The sequence below is a fragment of the Bombus affinis genome, chromosome 2, assembly GCF_024516045.1.
Source record: "Bombus affinis isolate iyBomAffi1 chromosome 2, iyBomAffi1.2, whole genome shotgun sequence".
NCBI lineage: Eukaryota > Metazoa > Arthropoda > Insecta > Hymenoptera > Apidae > Bombus > Bombus affinis.
Window position 1 is genome coordinate 8,004,927 of NC_066345.1, and position 20,699 is coordinate 8,025,625.

At 33.7% G+C, this 20,699-nt stretch overlaps 1 protein-coding gene across 1 annotated transcript; it reads right to left on the minus strand.

Annotated features, from left to right (window-relative positions):
• Positions 1–863: 863 nt before the first annotated feature.
• Positions 864–6,803, minus strand: LOC126923086 (leucine-rich repeat-containing protein 15). Its single transcript, XM_050736125.1, has 6 exons — positions 6,315–6,803; positions 5,364–5,663; positions 4,788–5,016; positions 3,386–3,981; positions 2,626–3,028; positions 864–1,735 (listed from the first exon to the last, which is right to left on the minus strand). Exons 1-6 carry the CDS (start codon positions 6,520–6,522, stop codon positions 1,111–1,113), a joined length of 2,361 nt encoding a protein of 786 aa, XP_050592082.1. The 5' UTR covers positions 6,523–6,803; the 3' UTR covers positions 864–1,110.
• Between the last annotated feature and the right edge of the window lie 13,896 nt (positions 6,804–20,699).

Consider the following 20,699-nt stretch of genomic DNA (forward strand, 5'->3'; position numbering starts at 1 on the left):
GATAAATGATACGTTTATTGCTCAAATTACCGGCTACGGTGCCAAGCTGACTCTAACTGTATTCAAGTTGATCTGAAATTACTGTAATTTTACAGTTCCTTCATTAAATCCTAATCCCTCAATGAAATATGTTGTTTCAACTGCAAGTGTCACTTCGTTATTAATTCTATACACACACGCACACGCATATATATATAATGCTTTTAAATCTTTTGCATTGTGTTAGACGAAAAATGTATCTTTACATCTAACCGTAGAAAAATATTTTTATAGAATATTTTGACTTCTTTAGAGATTCGAATTATTATTACGTACATAACTTAAATTAATGTTATCTATTACTTACGAAAAATTTAGATCCACTCTAATATATCATGTAGCATGTGTAAAAAATTAATTGCAGGTTACAAAGAAATATTGCAATTTTGAGAATGACGCCTTCTTAAAGATAAGATAAATGTGATATGATATGCGTACGTGTAAAAATTAAGTACTTAACGTAATCTGAAGATTTCCAATTAAAAATATGAAATAATCATAGTGTGTAAGAGATTCCTTATATTTACCTTGTCTTATCTTTGTCGGGTTAATTCATCGACTTTTATTAATAAATACTTAGACTTATTAATTCTACACATTATATCATTTTGTATGATCTTTAAAATATTATATTCGTCGCTTTTTAACTTTAAAATTTAAATAATAAATCTCCTAAGCAGTTATAATTTATCACCACTGAATTTTTTAAATATATGAATTTAATAAAATTTAATAAAAGGTAAGCTTTCGTCGACAATTTTGGCATAAAAGACGTTCGAGAGAAATATACCTTTATTGCGTGATCTAATAATTCGTAATCCTGGTTAATTGCACGTTTCATCTTTATTTAACTATTTTGGCAACATGTTTGATCGTTCTAAAGAACAATGCAAGTGCATTATTACAAAATTACTTTTTCGTTGACAGTAATCAGTTTTATTTAATATCTTTCGATGGTAGATTAATGATTATGATTGTGATCATTCCGTAAAAACTAGGTATTAAAAATATCAAAATATAATAACATTTCGTTTAAAAAACATTTTAATGAAATTGATAACAGATTGTTCTTCAAGAATCTTGTTCTGCGGTAGATTCTCTGTAACCGCTCTTAGGCTCTCTTCGAAGTTCTCTGATCACAATCGATCTACTAGAACCAACTGGTTGAATATCTGAGTCTTCGTCATCGGTCGAGTGCCCGTCGTAAACTGTGTACCTCCGTCGCCTTTTTTTCGAGTTCGGTGTTTGCGGTCTGGGTCGAATTCTTCCGCTTCCTGATTCTACAGAATCACTTATCACGCTTTGCCTTCTGGCTCTACGTGCCATATAGGCTCTAGAATTTTTCTGATTCTGTGGTAAAGCGGTTTCGCTGTTATCGACGGAGGTAGTTCTTTCTCTTCTGATTCTTTCGTGTCGTCGCTCTTCCCTTCTAAGCAAATCATCCTCGCTCTGAATTCTCTTCTTTGCTCTCCTTGTTCTTCTATATTTATATCTTATGTTATCAGCAGAACCCATAACACGCACAGAACTTGTTTCTACCGAAATTTCATCCAAATTATCTAAGGACCGGGCTAGCCTTGGCATTTGTACTGCTTCTTCGTAACTAGGTGGCCCTATTAATTCGAGAGGATGGATTCTTGGTTCTGGTGCACGTTCCAACTGTTGTTCTTGTTGCTGTTGTTGCGTAGCTTGGTTCCTGTCGAACAATCAACAATTATCTTTTCTTTTCACGATACAAATATATTTAATAAAAACGATTTAATTGAATTGAGAGTAGATAATTGAAATGAAAATAGGTAAAGTCAATTAAATATTTGGATTTTTATCTCGATAACTTTAAAAGGGAATTCATCAATTATGCTGAATGTACCATGATAACTTCTATTGAAATCATTGAAATTTCTGTAATAATATGGATTTTAAAAGAATACAACTTCTGAAAACAGACACTTAGCTTTTGTAAATGAGATTTATAAAGGATTGTTAAGTATACAATCGTTAATTTATAACCGCAGTTATACTTTGATCTTTTTAAATAAACTTATTTCATTGAGGTAAAACAGATTTCTAATTTATTGTACATAGGTAACATCGTAACATCGTAATTTGTGCAGATTGACATTTGTGCAAAATGATAATTAAGAAACGATGAAAATGTTCTTGAACTGAAATTTTCAATTTTGTAGTTAATATCACTATATTGGAAAAATTGTAAAAAATTATTTCTATAGTTCTCGCTTTCGTAATTTCAAAAGAAAATTCCTTACTATCTGTTTTATCTTTAGGGAAAACACTTTGTTCATTTAAAACAGATTGCTCATACATTTTTAACACTTTTTTAAAAATAATTATTTTGCTTGCTATAGTCGAATAATTTTTTAATAACGCAACCCGTTATTATTGAATTGAAATACTTTCGTGATTATTATCGTCAGCTTTAAATGGATAAGTAATCGTTTCAAATTAGATATTCATAATATCGTATATAAAAAATTTCAATATAATATTTTTTATTCTTAGAGAGTTCTTGCGTAGTTAAATTTATAAATCGTGCAAATCTGAATTCCTTAAAAGAGTCTTCCTCACCTTCTTTGCCTTAATAGTCTTAAAGTTTCCAATTGTTGTCTTTGTTCGATAGCTCTCCTTTTAATCCTCATCATATGTCTGATAGATATGAAAGTTCCACATAAAACAACGATTGTAAGGATAACGAGCATCACAAATCCCCAGGTTCTGTCCTTGTTGTAATAAACAGGTCCATTCCATACGTTGAAACAAGCAGTTAGCCAGGTATAACCAGATACGTTCGATGGACTTTGACAAAGCAAAGTTTGTTCCACAGTTTTTGCTGGTCGTTCAGTTAGAAAAGTATACAACATGTATAAGTCCTCACAGTCGCAACGCCATGGGTTGTCCTCTAATTTTATGTTGTTTATATCTGGATTGTTTCGAAAAATTTCTGGATTTATAGCTTCCGTCAAACGATTTCCTAAAAATTGAAGAAGTTTGCTATCATTAAAAAAATTCGAATAATTCTAAGCATTATCAAAACAATTGATTAACAACTATTGTCTGAGCAAATTAGTAATCGATTATTTCATTTTTCTCGCTACCTTTGTGTCATAAATTTAATGTGATAAGATGCTAATTAAGATTAACATTAATCGTTAAAAAAATTTATTGATTGTTTAGTTTGGAAAATTAACGTCTACGATGTATTTCGATTGGTCGACTTATACACGATACACGTGCAGGTAAATTATTAAAGAGATACGTTTCAAAAATACTTGAAGATCTCAAGATAGGTATGGTAGCAGATCTATCGATAAACTGGTAAAAATCAAACCTGATAAGTCGATTCTTAGTAGTTGCGGTAACTGAAGAAACGTATCGTTGAGCACCTCGATTATTCTATTTTGCCTTAAATCTAAATTCTTCAGTGATGTGGATTTTAATTTTGCTGGAAGCCTTTGTATTCGATTATCACTCAAAATAACGCTCCTTATTTTTGGCATGTTTGCCAAGAAATTTCCATTTAGATCACTTATCAAGTTTGACGATGCGTCCAACGTTGCTACCGTTGACGTGAAGTTTGGAAGCTCGTACAAAACGTTGTAGGATAAGTTGAGCAATTTGAGTTCAACATTTTCGTGAAATGTCAATGGGTGGATCACTTCCAAGTAATTGGCAGACAAATCTAATACTTGCAGTTTCACTAAACCCTCGAACGTGCTCATATTCAATTTTTCAACTCCATTCGCGTTAAGGTAGAGGAAGCCGAGTTCCCTATTTTTAGCGAAGATTCGGTCCGGCAGCATGCGAATCATATTGCGGGATAATCGAGCCTGAGTCAATAAGGGAAATCCGTGTAGGCCTGGCCTATCCAGATTACATCTCGACACGTCCAACTTCTTTAGTTTCGGGTGTGTCAATGTCGAGTTTCTGAAAATAAAATATTTACGATATTGTTCATGTAAGTGTAAAATAGGCTAACATACTCAACTGTTAAAATATTGAATTGGATTTCATTTATCTTTTCTTTCTTTTTTTTTTTATTTTTAAAAGTTAAAGACGAAATAGTTATAAGGATACCACTTTTTATATTTTTACATAAAATGAGTATTTCTTATGGAGTTCACTACTTCTTACTTGTGTTACTTTTTCATAGAATTTTGTAATATCTTTCTAACTTTAATAGGAACAGTAGTATAATAAGAACAGAGAAAGAATAGAAAAAGACTGGTGTATATAATAAGATAATAATTTGGTAGGCTAGTAATAATAGAAAAGAATCTAATACTTCTTAGAAAATATTATGTTCTAGATCGTATAATATTAATTTAAAGAGGAAATTATAAAATTTCATTCATTCTCTGATTAAAATTAGAATAACGGCTGCAAATTTAATTAATTGCGAATAATTGTCTTCGTTCTTACAGTTTCTTATTCCTTTCAACGACATCCTGTAATGTGACATGTTCTTAATATTTTTTATATTTTTATAGTAAAAAATAGACTTTTTATGCGAATAACGACGTAACGATCATACTGTACGATAATGCAAACGTAAATTGATACCGCAACCAGAGTTGCAAAAACAGTTACACATGCAAGACTATGATTTTAATTTTTTGTTTTGGATATTTCTTCATAACTAAAACTGAATCATCTTTCGTGATACAATTAATTCTCAAACGTTGTCCTCACCTTAAGGAATAGTTTCTTTGCTTAGAATTTCGATCGCTTACCTCGTGCTGTAGACTAAGGTAGGATTGTTGGACAGTCGAAGCTCTTCAAGCGCTGGAAATCCATTGAAAGTATCGGGTCTTAAGTAATTTAAGAGGCAGTCAGACATATCGAGCCACTGTAATTTTGGACTCCATGTGTTGTCGATGTTTTTCAGTGGGTTTCCCATTAACGTAAGCATAGTCAGTGCTGGTAGATTATCCAACGATGTATTAGTGAGTTCCCGTATCTCTGTTAAATGAAAAGGTATTAAAAACAAAATCGATGGTTAACAATTAAAGTTTCTTCTCAAAAGCGTATTTACATCGAGGAATAAATTTACAGTGTTCTTATACGTATTGAATATATCATTTAGCTACTGTCGCTTTCAATGAAAGAATTAAACAAATAAATCTTCCAAGTATTAAATAAAATTTAATTGGTACTTGTATTTGGAATTTCGGATTTTATATCTTTGAAAATTTATTTGAAATGAAAGCCTTGGAAAATTCATGTTTACGATGAACGAAGATTAATTGAAGAGTACGTAACAAGTTTATTATGAAAATATTCATATAATTAATGAAATATAATTGTACCGCAGTAACTAGCATCCAAAGCCTCGATACTGGCGCTCATTAATTCCTCCAATTTGGATAATGGATTTGTGGATAGGTGTAGAACCGTTAACGATGGTAGTTGTCCTAAGGATCTGATATCAACGACATCTTTTATGTTGTTGCCGCTTAGATCCAATCGTCGTAAACTTTTTAAAGACTTTAAATCCTCGGGCAACGAACTCAATTTATTTCTTGCTAAATTCAGATATTGTAAATCTGTGAGTCGCGTAATGTCATCGCTGATATTCGTTAATAGATTGTTGGATAAATTTAATTGTTCTACCTAAAACATAATTAAAAGATGATTGCAACAAAATAGTTAACAAATCGTTCTTTAAAACGTTGCCAATATCAAATGCACATTCTTGTAACTGGTAAGTCATCATTTCTTGTACGTAACGTTTTATGATCAATACATGACATCAATCTATAAAAGATTATTGCTCATATCTCATAAGATTGAAATCCATTGTGTCCAAAGTTATTACAGATAATATAAAATTTCATGTGAAATGCTATTTATAATATCAGAATACAATTTATATAACGTTGATTGATTCTCAAAGCAAAAACGTATTAATGATTCGAACGAAAAATTTCCTACATGTGTATGCATGCATATTTTCATACTGCAGTACTTCTACGTATGTTGACATTGCTACTTTTACATTGTTCGACATATATAGTACTTTTACATATTTTTATATATGTAATATTCTTCAAGATATTCGTTGGATACTCATTTCCTTTCTCTACCGGTACATTTGTAGCAATGACTCATTCTTAGTTGCTTTTTTAATCATTAACGCGATAAAGCATAGAAAATGTCTGTTACACCGCCATTACCAACACTCGCAAACACTTTTTCTCTTCGTTCCAACACTACGAAGATGAATTCGTCATTAGCTTAATCCTACAGAGAGAATTCACCTACCACGTCGCTTATATTTTCAGGGAACACTTCCAAGCCTTGTTTTGAACACATGACAGTTCTTGGTTGTTGGCTGAGGTGGCACAAACATCTCGTAGGGCAAGTACTTTGACACATCGTGATCGAGAAAATTCCTAAGTACGTGGCTAACAAAGATAGCAAACCATGAGGCGACATTATCCGGTCCTTCATATTGTCTACTATCATACGCGATCGCGTGAACTTCCATAGAAATCACATTTTCATTCGGAAGCGGACTCGGATTCTTGTTAATAGAAACGTGGTAGGAATTTCTATGTCAACTTTCGACTGTGCATTTTCACTGTTCTTTTCTTTGAAGTTTCCTGGAATGAAGATGGACGGTCGCGGATCAATGAGTGGGCCAACAGTACTCGGAACCGTCCTGAAAACTACTGAGTACTTATCTTTGATAAGTAACGTGGGATATGCCACATGATATCTCTGTAAGATAACTGGCGCGTACAACGAGGTGTGGAGAACATTATTTCCAGTGATAGTAGAAAAAATCCAAGTGATATATCGACAAATGCACCTGTTATTCGTCTAAAAAAATTACGATCATCGTTATATACGAATTATTTACATCTACTAGAACAAATTACGAGGTGTTAAAATTCGAAGAGTGGTAAGTACAAAAATTTAAAAAATCATTAAAAAAGTACTACTACCTATTGTTACAAATATACCATGTTCTTCTACACATTTTATTGTGATGAAAGAAAGTATAGAAAGATTAATTATCGTTGATACTTAAGAAATATTAATGGGATTAATAACGTTTAGGAGGAATTTTCAAAGGTATGTAAAAATATTTCATAATAAATTACTACAGGAAGTATATTTAAAAAACTAGTTTATGGAAACTTTTTCTGACAGAAGCATACGGTGAATCGTCTGTGAATTGAAATTTGAATGGGCAGTCCAGTGGAAAATATAAGACATTAGATAAGTACCTCAAGCATCCGAAAAGCCGATATTGAGGCGGCCATCTCCGCAGTCTAAGTCTCTTTCAGCTGACCCATGCGGATATTTTCCCCTTCCCCAACTACTGTCGATGTATTACAACCTTTTTTTATCAATCCAACAGGGCAGCATCTAAGGTTTTCTTCAGACTGGAACAACCGCAACCCGGAATTATGTCGATAACCAACGTTAATACATCAGTAGCAAGAATGCGATGACGTTAATCCATAAGATATTTAAGAGATAAAAGCATAAAAATTCACGTTACTTTTTTTGTTTTCATTTCCGAGTTCTAATCGCACAGCCTTACCTCAGTTAGTACTCGTATCTGAATATGGCCATTCGATTTTAACTTTCTCATAAGATAGTTCTAATTTCAGCGAATCACTTCATTCGCGTACCTCGTTACATATCCTTGGCTGCTGTAAGAAAACAAATAGCGACAAACGTATAGAAATTTACCGAGATTACAGCCTAGTATAATAAAATAATAGCTACAGTTTACAAAGAGAGTGCTCGCTACTTATCAAGTACCTACAATGTAGAACGTGTGAATCAATGCATGCGATAAGAATTTAGTTAAAGTTAGATAGCTGTGACATGCACCGATAAAGGCTCCTCCCTTCGTGTTGATAGATTTAAAAAAAGTCGTTATCCGCGCAGGACTGTGTCTCTCTCTTTTTCACACGTCCGGTTGGTCCAATGGGGATGATAGGTCACACCCTCGGGAGGGTGCAACCGGTTTAGCCAGCGCCGGCGCTTAGCCGACGGCTTATCCAGTAGGGACAAGGACGTGCTACTTCTACCTGTTGATATACTAAACCAACCCCTTCGCCGAGATTTTGCAAATCCACAGTTCCACACCAGACATTTGGTCACGCCCTCCAAACTGAAGATTACACGAATTCTTTGCATTCTTGCACTTGCTACTTTCCACCTACTCTTCTGTCTCGTTATAACCAGATTCTATGAATTTCAAACATTGAAGCTACGAGCTTTTAATCATCTTACGCTGAACATTACGTTATTAGAACAACGTTACGCATTCGCCAAGCAAAAGTTAAATATTGGGTTATGGAACGAAGAGTACTTTGCATCACGATGATGGTTATTCAATGGTTTCTGTATGAGTTTGATTATCAAGCCTGTATCGATTTCCCATTTCTAATTTCAAGTCACAACCGGTGGATATACTGCAACGTATAGTCGTAATAAAAAAAATTGGCGCTCTTTAATACGGAGAATGTGAAGTGGCGTTGATTAATAAAATTTGATTAAAAGTAAATTTGGTGTCCAAATTTGCTTTTACTACCAAGACACGATTCCGTGTTTTGTATTTAACAAATTATTAAGCGACAATCCATATATAAATTTTAAAATTTATATACTTCTTAGTCGAATTAGTCTATCGAATTAGAATAGACAATTCTAATTCGATCGAACGAATACGACAGATTTGAAGTGAACGTCTCAATAAAGTTGCTATATGTAATATTGTTCAGTTCTTTTATGTTTCATTGTTAAGTGAAAAACTGTTTCCCTGCAAATGTTCGAATCAACGCGTCGATACCCGTTTGAAAAATATGTAATCTTGCAGAGACTGAAGTATGTATCATCTCGGTATGACAAATCAAGAGAGAAAATACATACTTCTTGCCCGTTATTTCGAAGAGTATTAACAAGTATATCTATTCTCGCCTGTCAGCCGTTTAGAAACAGAATCAAAAGGTAACAGACGTATTCTATGCGTGTTTCTGGCAAAGCCGCGGTTACCATTATCGTAAAGGCACTGCCCATCCAGACAACAAAAATTCATCCGGCAAACTCGCTATTGAGGCCAGCTATACGAAACAGTTGCTGGAGAAGATATTACGTTGCTACTATCTGGCCTGGTAGATTCTGTCCTGTATGTCTACGTAGGTATATATATATATCTATATACTATATACATCTCTCTATATATTTTTAACGCCTTCATTTCCGGCCACGTTGGGACACCGGAAATAGCGGGACGATACCTCGCGGTGTTTCAGGTATTGATCAGTTCGAGAACTGGGTACCACCCACCCTTAGCGGGTGGGGGTGCACCCTCTGCAGACTGGAAGCTTCGACCCCTGTACCGACCCCCTCCCTTTTACCCTCACCACCGGCTACCGGCGTTGCTCGTGACGCCCCCATCCGCCTCCACCTCCATCCCCTTCTCTTTGCCAACCTGCAGTTTCAACTGCCCTCCACCCACCGTGCCTCCATCCCCTGCGACCCAGCTACGAGCCATCGAAGACGAATCTTTAGATATCGCCGTCGTCTCCGCTCGGATCTTCGGGTTACGCTTCAGTAGGCTCTTCGGAAATAAAACGGGGACGAGTTTGCATTGGTATCGTTTGCACGGTAGCTTCTTCTCAGGAGACGTTCCAGGATTTGCCACAGCTACTTTATGGACCGTTTAATTGGAAATACTGCGACGTGGAATTTCTTTGAAGATTAAACCGCAATTCTTCAGAATGTTAGGTTGCTGTTGTGTTTAATATGATATTTCTTTCGTCGAATTAATGAGAATTACGTAGCTACGTGTTAGATCCAAGTTGGTTTTTTCGAACGTGTTGAGCTTGGAACCACAGAGCCGCCTGACGCGGAAGCTTGACGGGAGGGTCGAACTCACGCTTTTTATTCTTATTACATATTTATCCCGAGAAAAAATTGCTCTTCCAAGAAACTTTTATCATTTTCGACTCTATGTTGCAAAGAAGACGGCAGATAGTTTTTCATTGGATTTAGTTTTATCTATTCGTAGGACAAAGTATACTGTAAAATAGTATGCTGACAGGAAATTTGACTCGTAGATATCAAATACGAATAAGAGAGTGTCACATTCGTTGCATGTCTTCTATTAAATCCTACATATTAATTGCCAATTCCTTGCTAATTCATGCGACAGTACAATGATACGTAAATTGAAATTACTTACATATACAATATATCTTAGAGATACATATCTCTCCAATCTGTAATTACTTGCGTATAGTTTATGCTACTAGTTTCGACGGAAGTTTAAGAACAAATATCCTAAAGTTCTATGCAAAAAGCACTGACTGTTGTAATTAAGGTAATTCTCGCGCTAAACTTACTCGTTTATCACCTTTCGACATTAGAAACGGGGAAAGGATACTTTTGCGGGGGTTATACACGCGAGTTGTGAGATTCCGGAGTGATTTTATTTTCCCCAAAGCCACCCCCGCCACGCAATGGCTCTAAGCTCGGTTATAAATAACGGCTTATCTTTTGTCGGCTTCAACGCCACTGCGAGTCTGTACAAAGGCAAACTCCACTCCTCAGAACGACCCTACCCACCACCTTTTATGCCTTGTAAGGGGGCGCGTAAAAGAAGACGTCTTTCGGAACGTGCACTCGTAATTGCTGTGGCATGTATCTGAATTAAATCCAGCGGTTTGTCGTGGTCTTTCCGCATCGACAAGCATGCACAGATTGTACGTACAGATTTACGGTATCCTGTACGTGGCTTTGTCCTACGGGTTTACCCTACGTTCCAAAGTTTGGGATTGTTATCGTAATTCCAAGTGTTGATACATTATTAAAATTAGTAAAATCGGAATACATAATAAATACAAGGACTTTTTAACGAAAGGAGTAAAGAAACAATTAAATTACAAGTAAAAATAAAAGACACTAAAATAATTTCATTTGATGGTATGAAATTATAGGTGTTTTAAGATATATATATTACCTATATTTTGATAATATACGAACTTTCGATGATAATGTGTACATATATGTATATGTATGTAACATATATATGTATATACATAGATTATTTTTGTGTTCTTCAGACGGTGATAAATACAAAAAGAGTTAAAGTTGTAATATACAAAGTTTAAGATTTTATTGCTAATTGTAGCAAGATAAAGTGGATTGAAAATTATAAAATATGCGAATTTAATTAATATATAAAATTTTTTAATTTCGGGCTTCACATCCGAATCGTACAACAGTGATACCGATTAAATCCTTCGAGATTAATTACTTCGTTTTAGGAAAATTAAACACCAATGTTGATACGAAAATTAAGGAATTTTCAAGGAATGGAGTTGTTTAGCTCATATGTATTTAGTATAGTCGTGTGTGTGTTATTTTAATACTTTACCTGTTACTAAATGTTTCTATAAAATATCTGTAATTGCAATCTAATTATGTCACACATTATTGATATTGTAAATATATAAGAAACTTTATTTCAGTCTTGTAACCTTCCTATAGCAGACATGTGCGTAATTAGACTAACCACATTTAGATATCGTAAGTAAACTTCTTGCATTACGTAGTGCAACAATTTGCTAGTATTCGTGAAATATACGCAAAACTACAAAAGTGTCAAGTTTTTTTTATCAAGTTTATCAGCTATCTTTACCAGACTCTGATTAGACATCAAACAGATTACGTTATAATTTTGTCATATTTATCACTTTGTTAAGTTAACCAACGATACGTTTTTTGTTTTGCTGCTGCGATATCACCCACCACTAAGTTGTTATTGCCGTGCAACTAGCTAGCTTAAGTATGTAGGTAGATTTCTCGCTAATATTTGAATGGATGCCGGCTATTTGTGGTTCAGTGCGTCTTTAACAAGATCAGAGACATTGAGGTGCGGGACCCTCGCGAGGATGAGGTACAACGTACACAGCAAGATACGCGTGTGTTTGAGTCTCCGTCTACGTATACACGTCTATAAAATATACGTTGGGTCCGTGATACCGTGCACATCTGTTGGTGCTCCCAAACTATGGAGAAAGAGAAGGACACGCCAAACCTTGGCATCCTCGATGTTTCCGTAGCATTGTTTAATCGTCGTCCGGACCTATCCTTCGTTTGCTGTCGTTTCTATTCGCCTTCTCTTTCCTACGTTCGTCTCCCTGCTCTCAGACGATGTAAATCCGTATTGGAGTTCCGCACGAAGCCTGTAACCCTGAAACAGGATCCTGTTCGAGCGAGTGACGATTAAAGGTCGTAGGTGGAAGAAGCGCCACGTTAAGGAGAGTGCAAATTAAGATTCGAGGGAAATCAGACTTTGATGTCACAATTTGGGTAATAAATAGTTTCGCGTGGTGTGAACGTAAGTAAGGAAAAATTTAAAGAAGATAGAATATCGAATTACATCCCGGTGTATTTAGAAGATTTTGCAGATGACTTTAATTTGGGTTATCATCTTTGCGTCGAAGTAATTATATTATTATTACGTGAATACGTAAAAAATGTCTTGTTTCATGAAAGTAGACGAAATTTATTGTTTAAGAAGAGAAATGCTAGTAAACAAAATATGGATATTTTTTATGTTATATGTACATTCATTGTGAAAGGAATATAATTAGTAAATAATTACATAAACTAATAGAACAATTAAGTAAGCAGTGATTAATGTCAGCCAGAGTCCTCTGTTAACATAATATAAATGTACAAAGAAACCAACAGTAACATTCATCATATGTAACAGTAATGCATACACACACACAATATATACGATATATATGAAATGATACAGATGCAAGGTAAACATATACAGGTAAAGTTTGTAGATACATCAATTTTTGCGTGATTAAGAAGAGATACGAGATTTAACTTTTTCAGATCAGGGTTTTTTCAGGGAAGATATTTACTTGGAATGTTGATTTCAAAATTTGTTCACTAAAAATTTGTTGTATGTTAAATCTGGTGACTTCCTTAAATTGGCAATTATCATTGCAGCATTTTCTTGCCATAAATTATCTTACCGTGAGAGGTTCACACATATTTATAGTAGTTCAATTAAAAAGTTCGAAGATACAGATTTATTTGATTGTATTATTATATCGAACTTATGTAAGATATACAAGATATACAGCCTGAAAACTTGGTTAAAACAATGTCTCAAACAGTGAAAAATGCTAATTCATTTTTAAAACATTGATGTCATGAAATAAAATTAGAATTGGTGTGTCTTGATCTTCCTCTGTTCTAGAATACATTGAAATACGCACTATATATTGAGAGATCTAAACAAGAAAATGTTAACGAAAAGTGAGAAACATAACTATAAAAATGCTTTAAAATTAATTAATTTATTGTTTACGTCGTATCTATGTCTGAACCAATTAGCTTTCTTACTATATTTTCCTTGTGGTTAAAATTATATAGCAAAATAAATAAACAATATGTTTAGACTAGATTAGGACATTTTTAAAGAACAAATAAATAATAATCTATTTTACAAACGATGAAGATTAATAATTTCTTCTATTTAATTATAAGCAGGAACTTTTATGGCGTAAGAAAATCAATAGGGTTGATATTACTTCTCCGCATTTGGTATATGCACTCTGATTTTGTTCGTAACAATCGTTCGCTATAGTATTCGTTCGTTGCAGCATATTCCACTATGTAGTACATCAGTCGTGAAATTGGTGTTGAAATCTTCAAGCATAACGAAATGTATTAAAATAGATTTTGTAACACGCTGTCTCGTTAGAACTGTCCAGACTAAATATCGTTAGCATGCTATTAAAATCAAAACGATGAAAGATAACAAAAATATTATGTATATGTCTGTGCAAATTAAGTATCGTCACACCGTTCTCTTGCTAAGGAGGCGGCGATGTCAGAACATTCTTCGTGGATGAGCATATTTCATAGCGCTATCTGAGAAGCGGTGTACATCCGAATATGCCTAAAGAGTCGAAAAGATTGCGTCGTCTACGCCAGGCAACATGCCAATCTTGCTCGATGCCTTTTATTGCCGCGATAAGCGGCTGTCCTGTCTGCTTCTCACACCCCCAACAAGAAAATACCCGACGAAACGTTACGAATGTAATCTTTACTTCTGTACCGCTCCTTAATGGACGGTTTCGCTCCTTCGTGCCACGTAGCACGCACTAGCGACTAAGTTTGAATCTCTTGCAGATTTGACAGAGTGTATCTTCTTTATGGCAAAGAGGGAAAAATGAGATAAACTTTTGTAGTGTTTAGATAAGGGTTAATTGAGACAAAAGGCTATATATCTACTTAAAAGCAATTGAGGATTTATTTTACGAATCTGTATGTCGTTATATATAAATTTGTATATTTATATATTACGTACAAATTCATGTTATATAGTATGTGTATGTACTTGGTCAACCCACAACCTAAACACATTTTTTTATCGTTAACAAATTTCTCAAGTTGATCTTTTTGCACGAGTTTTATAATTACATTAAACATCCTCTTATTTCTGATTCAGATATAAAATTTGAGGATCGCAATATGGGTATAAAGGGAAAAGTAGCTAAACTGTAGATATATCAAAGTGAATTGGAGAATTGAATTGATTCAGTGCTCTTAATTTACGTTAAAGCCATTGACGTGTCTGCATAATATAGATACTACGATATGCATATACATATATACTTGTATCAAATCATTCCACAAATTTGTATGCACCTTTGTACGTTTATTAAAAAGACGTGAGTGACAAAAATTATTTTAGGAAAATAGAATGAAACTGCAGTTATCAAAATGCAGAGAAATTGCATAAAATAATGACGAATGGCTATACCGTTGATTGAAATGAATCACAACATCGTATCTTTTTATTGCTTCATTATGAATGAGAATTATAGGAATTTATGAACTGACCTTGGTATTAAATCAGTAAAATCAACCTTTATCTGGAATAATATTTTAATGTACATATATCTTAATGTATACGGTTTTAATACAGTTTGAATTGCATGTTATTAATAATAATCGAGTTATTTCCACCACATTTCCTATGTTGTCCATCACATTCTCTTATAATTTTGACACGTCTTATTAAAAACATCTTGCCGTGGTTTAAACTGTATTTTAGTTGTATTATTTAAATTGTACATTAGTAAAATTCCTTAATAACGATTTAATTTAAGGTGATATTACTTACGACGCTATACTTTTTCGTACAATCTGCACTAAAAATTTATAAATTTATAATTTTAGATTAGGGATCAGGCACTTGTGAGTATGAATTTAGTTTTAACTTAAATACTTAAAACGATATGTGGTAATCGTAAATTTAATTTTTTTGATAATTGTAGAATTAAACAATTTCTTAAGTTCTGCATAATGCGATCTTTTATTATTTCATTTTGAAAATTTTATTATTTATTTATTTTCAGTAATATCAATGATTTGCGTACTGTAATATAAATTTGCAATGGTAAAGGAGCATTCTGTTTTCTATATAATATTAAATGAGAGTGCAATTTTATAAATACTGTTGATCGAAAATCAATCATACTTTATCGAAAGAGCTCGAATCACGTATGGAAATAGAGAGGAATAGTTCGATTTATTGAAAAAATTTTCGGTAACGCAATACTTTAAGTGCTATTTTGTTCGACGTCAATGGAAATTCGATAAATCGTCTTTACGTTATGCTTAAAGCTTTCCTATAATGAGCCAATCAGGACGTTCTGCGATTAAGTTCGTAGCGCCGCAAAACTTAACTTAGAGAACCTCGACAGTTCTTTGAAACTTGGAAACTTTGATCCATCTCCGCCTATAAACCTCCTTCTAGAAGTTTTTAACTTTTTCCTTAGATAAGGTAAGCAACCTTGCCTGTCATTTAATGAAGATCGTATTAGAATGTACTACTTCGTATGAGCTTTCGCGTCACAACCTAAACTTATTCTGCATATAAAGAGATTATATCAACTTTAATCACAATACGTATATTCTTGCGTTGCTCACGTTAACTCATTGCCAGTGCGCCTACATATCTGCAATCCGCTCAACCGCGATGTTTGGAACGAGCGTACATATATGTCGTGGACGGACTTTATCATAAACAAATTATCGTATTATAAATACTATTATCTTTACCTTAAATTTTTTTTAAAACAGAGAAACAATTTAAAAAGATTCTAATTTTATACTCAAATTAATATAAAGTATTTATTCGAAGAAAATATTTAAAAATATCAATTTGCTTGTTGATACTTTGGTTCATATTATTAATTTATACATAAAATACAAACATTGAGTTATACCTAATAAGTTTAGAAATAAAACTAAAAAAAATAAATCCTGTTATTTTTCAGTTTTTGATGAGATTGTAACACAGTCGAACTAAAAAGATCAACTACAAAGCTTGTTCAATTGCATTCGTGTCTAATTCCTTGTGAGTTCAAGATGAAAATAAATTAATTAAAAAATTTATCTTGTTTTGATTTGTAGTTGAAATAAAAATTAGTCCAAACACTTATTACAGTCAGTCGCGGAAGTCTACATACATCTATGAAATTTTGAGTATCTGACTAACCAGAAACAGTAAAAGGGAATTTAAAAAGTTGAAACGTTTAATTCACAAAAATCTTAGGATAAAGTTATATCAAAAATCACAAAACCTTTCATTTTTTCAACGCGAAAGAAATAGCAGATCATTATTGATACTTACTTTAGGAAAAGGAGGAGGAAGCTAAAACATATTAAATATAATATTAAGCCTATTATTACTTACAAAAATTTTTCATGTAAATATAACAGGTGTACGTAATTTTTACAACATTGTATTATATATTTCTTTACTTCATTTTTTTTAATAAAGGTGAATGTGAATAAATTGTTACATTTTAACGATATATCTATATTTTAGTGTATCAAGAAAATTTGTACAGTTAACATTTTATATTTAAGGGATGTTTATCTATGTAAAAATCATATATTTTTATGGTGTATAAACAATATAGACAAAATAACGAATTTTGTATCTTATATCAGAAGAAAAATTTTCTATAAAATACTCACCCTCCTACGATAATGATTAATCTCAATTGAGGATACCTACAATATTTCACATGTGGGAAATTACATGCGTAAAAGTACGATAACCAAAAATTGCAGATGATCATATCAGGTTTATCTTAGTCGGAATATAAAGGATTAGGCGTATTTCAGACACGGCAGTTATTTTCAATTACCCTTCGACCCCCTTCAGTTGCATCCCCACCCTGTTCGAATGTAGCCCGGCCCGCTCAGGGCCGTATAATGTATGCGAGATAAAGGCCAAAGAGGCGCCGTCGTAGACTAAGATATTACAGAGAAATGGTATAAGGTGTGGAAGGTGGTGGCTGGGGGAGTTGGTTGCAGGGTAGCTGGATACGGTAGCGCGGGGAAAGGGGTACCCATAACTTATCGCAGATTTAAGGCTCTTAGACTTAAGGGACTCTAATAATAATATAGCGCCATTCCGCCACCGTTATATGGAATTCTAGTACATGTACTGTATAGCATAGCTAAGAATTCTCTATGATTTAACCCTTTAACGTACAACTTTCTGCGACCTGACCTGTCAAATATGCATAGTTTCTTTTAACGGAATTGTTCCTTAGCAGTATGTTCCTTTTTCGTAAATTTTAATATTAATAAAAATTAAGTTTTGTTATAGAATGCACTTAAATAGATGCCAAATATAAAGTAAGAAATGAAAGAGAAAAGGTGTTTCTATAAATATAAAAATGCGATCGTTCATTGACACCAAAAACGTGTTAAAGACGTTTAGTTAATTGTGCGTGAGCGTTAAGGTTAAAAAATATTGTGTAATACATATATTACCGTTCATCTGGACGATTGCGTATTTTTGAGATTAAGTAATTTAATTAGAAAAATACAAATTAAAAAACTAATAAGCTGAAGATTTAAGGCGATTTGATCCTTTCTATTTAGTATAGTATTGTTTCGTACATGCTGAAATTGATACCTGTAAAAATATGTCAATAGAGTTCTTTACCCTTGACTCGTTTGGTTTTTAAGCTGTAGATTCTGCTAAACTGTTTGAGGAAGATTATTGCAATTAACTTAAGCAATAAGATTTAATTCGCTAAACGTCGCAAACTGATAAAGTTCCATTACAAAGTGACCGAAGAAACGTTTGCATATTTATGAGTGATTCTAGGTGAAACATTTTGACTGAAACAATGTTTATATATTCTACTACTTATATGATTTAAGACTGTTTCTTAAGTCTTACATATATCAAGAAAATTTTTTTCGAAATAACGAGTAGGAAAGTTTGATCTCTAAACGCTAATAGCAAAGTAATGTCTTCAATTATATCTACAGTCGTTTTCCAAGGAGAAGATGTTATCTAATATAATCAATGCTCTCAACTGATATACAAAGTTGAAAACTCCTTGTTAATAGTTTTAATAAGGAAATATGCTAATCTACAATAATATTAACTCTAACGCACAATAATCTTGAATCTTGAATTACTCCATCCATTCCCAGCAAAGATGTCATATTCCTCTAACGTTTCTAAAAGTTTTCCTATTATATCGGAAATTCGTGATTCAATCTTGTAGCATTTTTCGTTTCTATTAAGAAGCCCCCTATAAGTGACAGAAAGAAACACGTTTCACCCTCGAAATGAAATACTAAATAGCATCTCACGCCAAATAGGCGCTCTAATAGACTGTAGAAGCATTTGATATTTAAAAAGTTCTAAGTATTTGTACCCTCGAGTAAAAACATGCCATGAGTAAGATAGGTTTTCATAGATTTCCAAAAACGGCGCTCCCCGTGGTGAATATCGCAGGAACCGTGCCGGCCGAGTAGATAATGCAAAAGAAGAGAGGAACAGGCAGCGAATAGGGAGATTTAAGACGGCGTGGCGCCACGGTAAACAAAAGCCACGATAAATTTCATAAGTCGCCGAATTAATAAAAGATTACAGCGCGGTTACTGCGGGCAGCCGCAAGATAAGAAGACACTCGGCGCGAGTACTCTCGACGGAACGGCCTCGAGACCGCAGCTAAATCATCGGATATCTTGCCCCCGCGATACATAAACCACCCTTCAAGCTTACACGTATACGTTTCATACACCGTTCTCCGCGTTCTATCTTCGCGAGAACAAGGATGCCCTCCTCTCGATGCCCGGGAAAAGGGCTCCGGATGTCGGACAGCGAATCGAATCGTCCTACTAACAACCAGCCGTTAAACGCCAATCTTCCGCGACTTTCGAGTCCTTCCGACTTAATAATGACGAAACAATGTCAACGCAACTTTAACATGTACGTAAGAAATAAAAAGAGTATTCAGAAAAATTACGAAGTATGTAGTATTTGTAAGAAGAACAAAGGCAACTTAAGAGACGGCTATAAGTTTTATATGTTAAACATTACTATACATAAGGCAATTATTAAAATTTATTGCTCGTGATGGATTAAAATATTTTTCCTATTTGGCGTTGGAAGCTCAAGACATCCTGACGAAGGAAATAATTTTCTGTAAGTCGTCTGTCGTTTTACTATATCGTGATAAAGTTACGGTGCTGTTGGATATATGAGACTGTTATTTATCTTAAATAATATTGTTATTGTCTATATATTGTTCCATCGCTAAAAAGCTATAATTGTTAATGATTAATTATACTTTGTATATTTTCTTGAGATTGTACTCGCGAACGAGTAGAACAGAACAGTGCAAGAGATTGGTAACAATTTAACCCTTTCAGTGATCACGATTATCCCTCGATTCCATTTGCTAGCCAAATGTCTATTGTTTAGCATCATAATCAGAATATTGAAACATCATCGGCAGCTTTCTCACTTTATTTGATATAATTTTATTTTATTCGATATTTATCATGCTTTAGAAATTAAGTTTCAGTTTCATCAACTTGGTTCGATCTAATTTAACTGAGATATAATAAACTATTGTTATTAGATACTTCATTCATTGCCCACAATGCTGTTAGTAATAAAGTTCCAATTTTTCTAAACTCGTCACGCTGACGATTTTAATTGGGATTTTAATCAACGATTCCATCTCCGTGACATAGTAGATACGTAAATCGGACACTTCCAAGGTTTAAAATATAGAGACTAATTATATTAGAATTAATCAGAAGCTAATAATAATAACAAATATACGGTAGAAGCCAAGAAAGTTCGATTACATACGTATAATTCAGATTCGATAACGTCGAGAGGACATTCAGGCTTTAAGAGATTAATCCTTACACATTTCCAATGATTCGACAGATTTTCGTATTTACTTATTATTACTAGATAAGATGTGTCGCAGACCGGCGGACAAATATCTGGGTCTGGTATTAATTGGCAAGCAGGACACTTTGATAGGCAGTTCGGGGCGAATGGAAGACCGAAAGCTTCACTTTGATGTCGAGAACGCGGTCCATTTCGTACTGGGAAGCTCAATTAATTAAGCAACGATGAAGAGGGATGAACTTATATGTCCGAGAGTTTCAAGACTATCCTAAGTCATATGATTTAATAAATACGATTATCGTCTGTTTGAAACTTTTCCCAAGGATCGAGGTGCATTACAATAATAAATTCGACGCACAGTTCCTTTATACTTTTATAAATGTTTCAC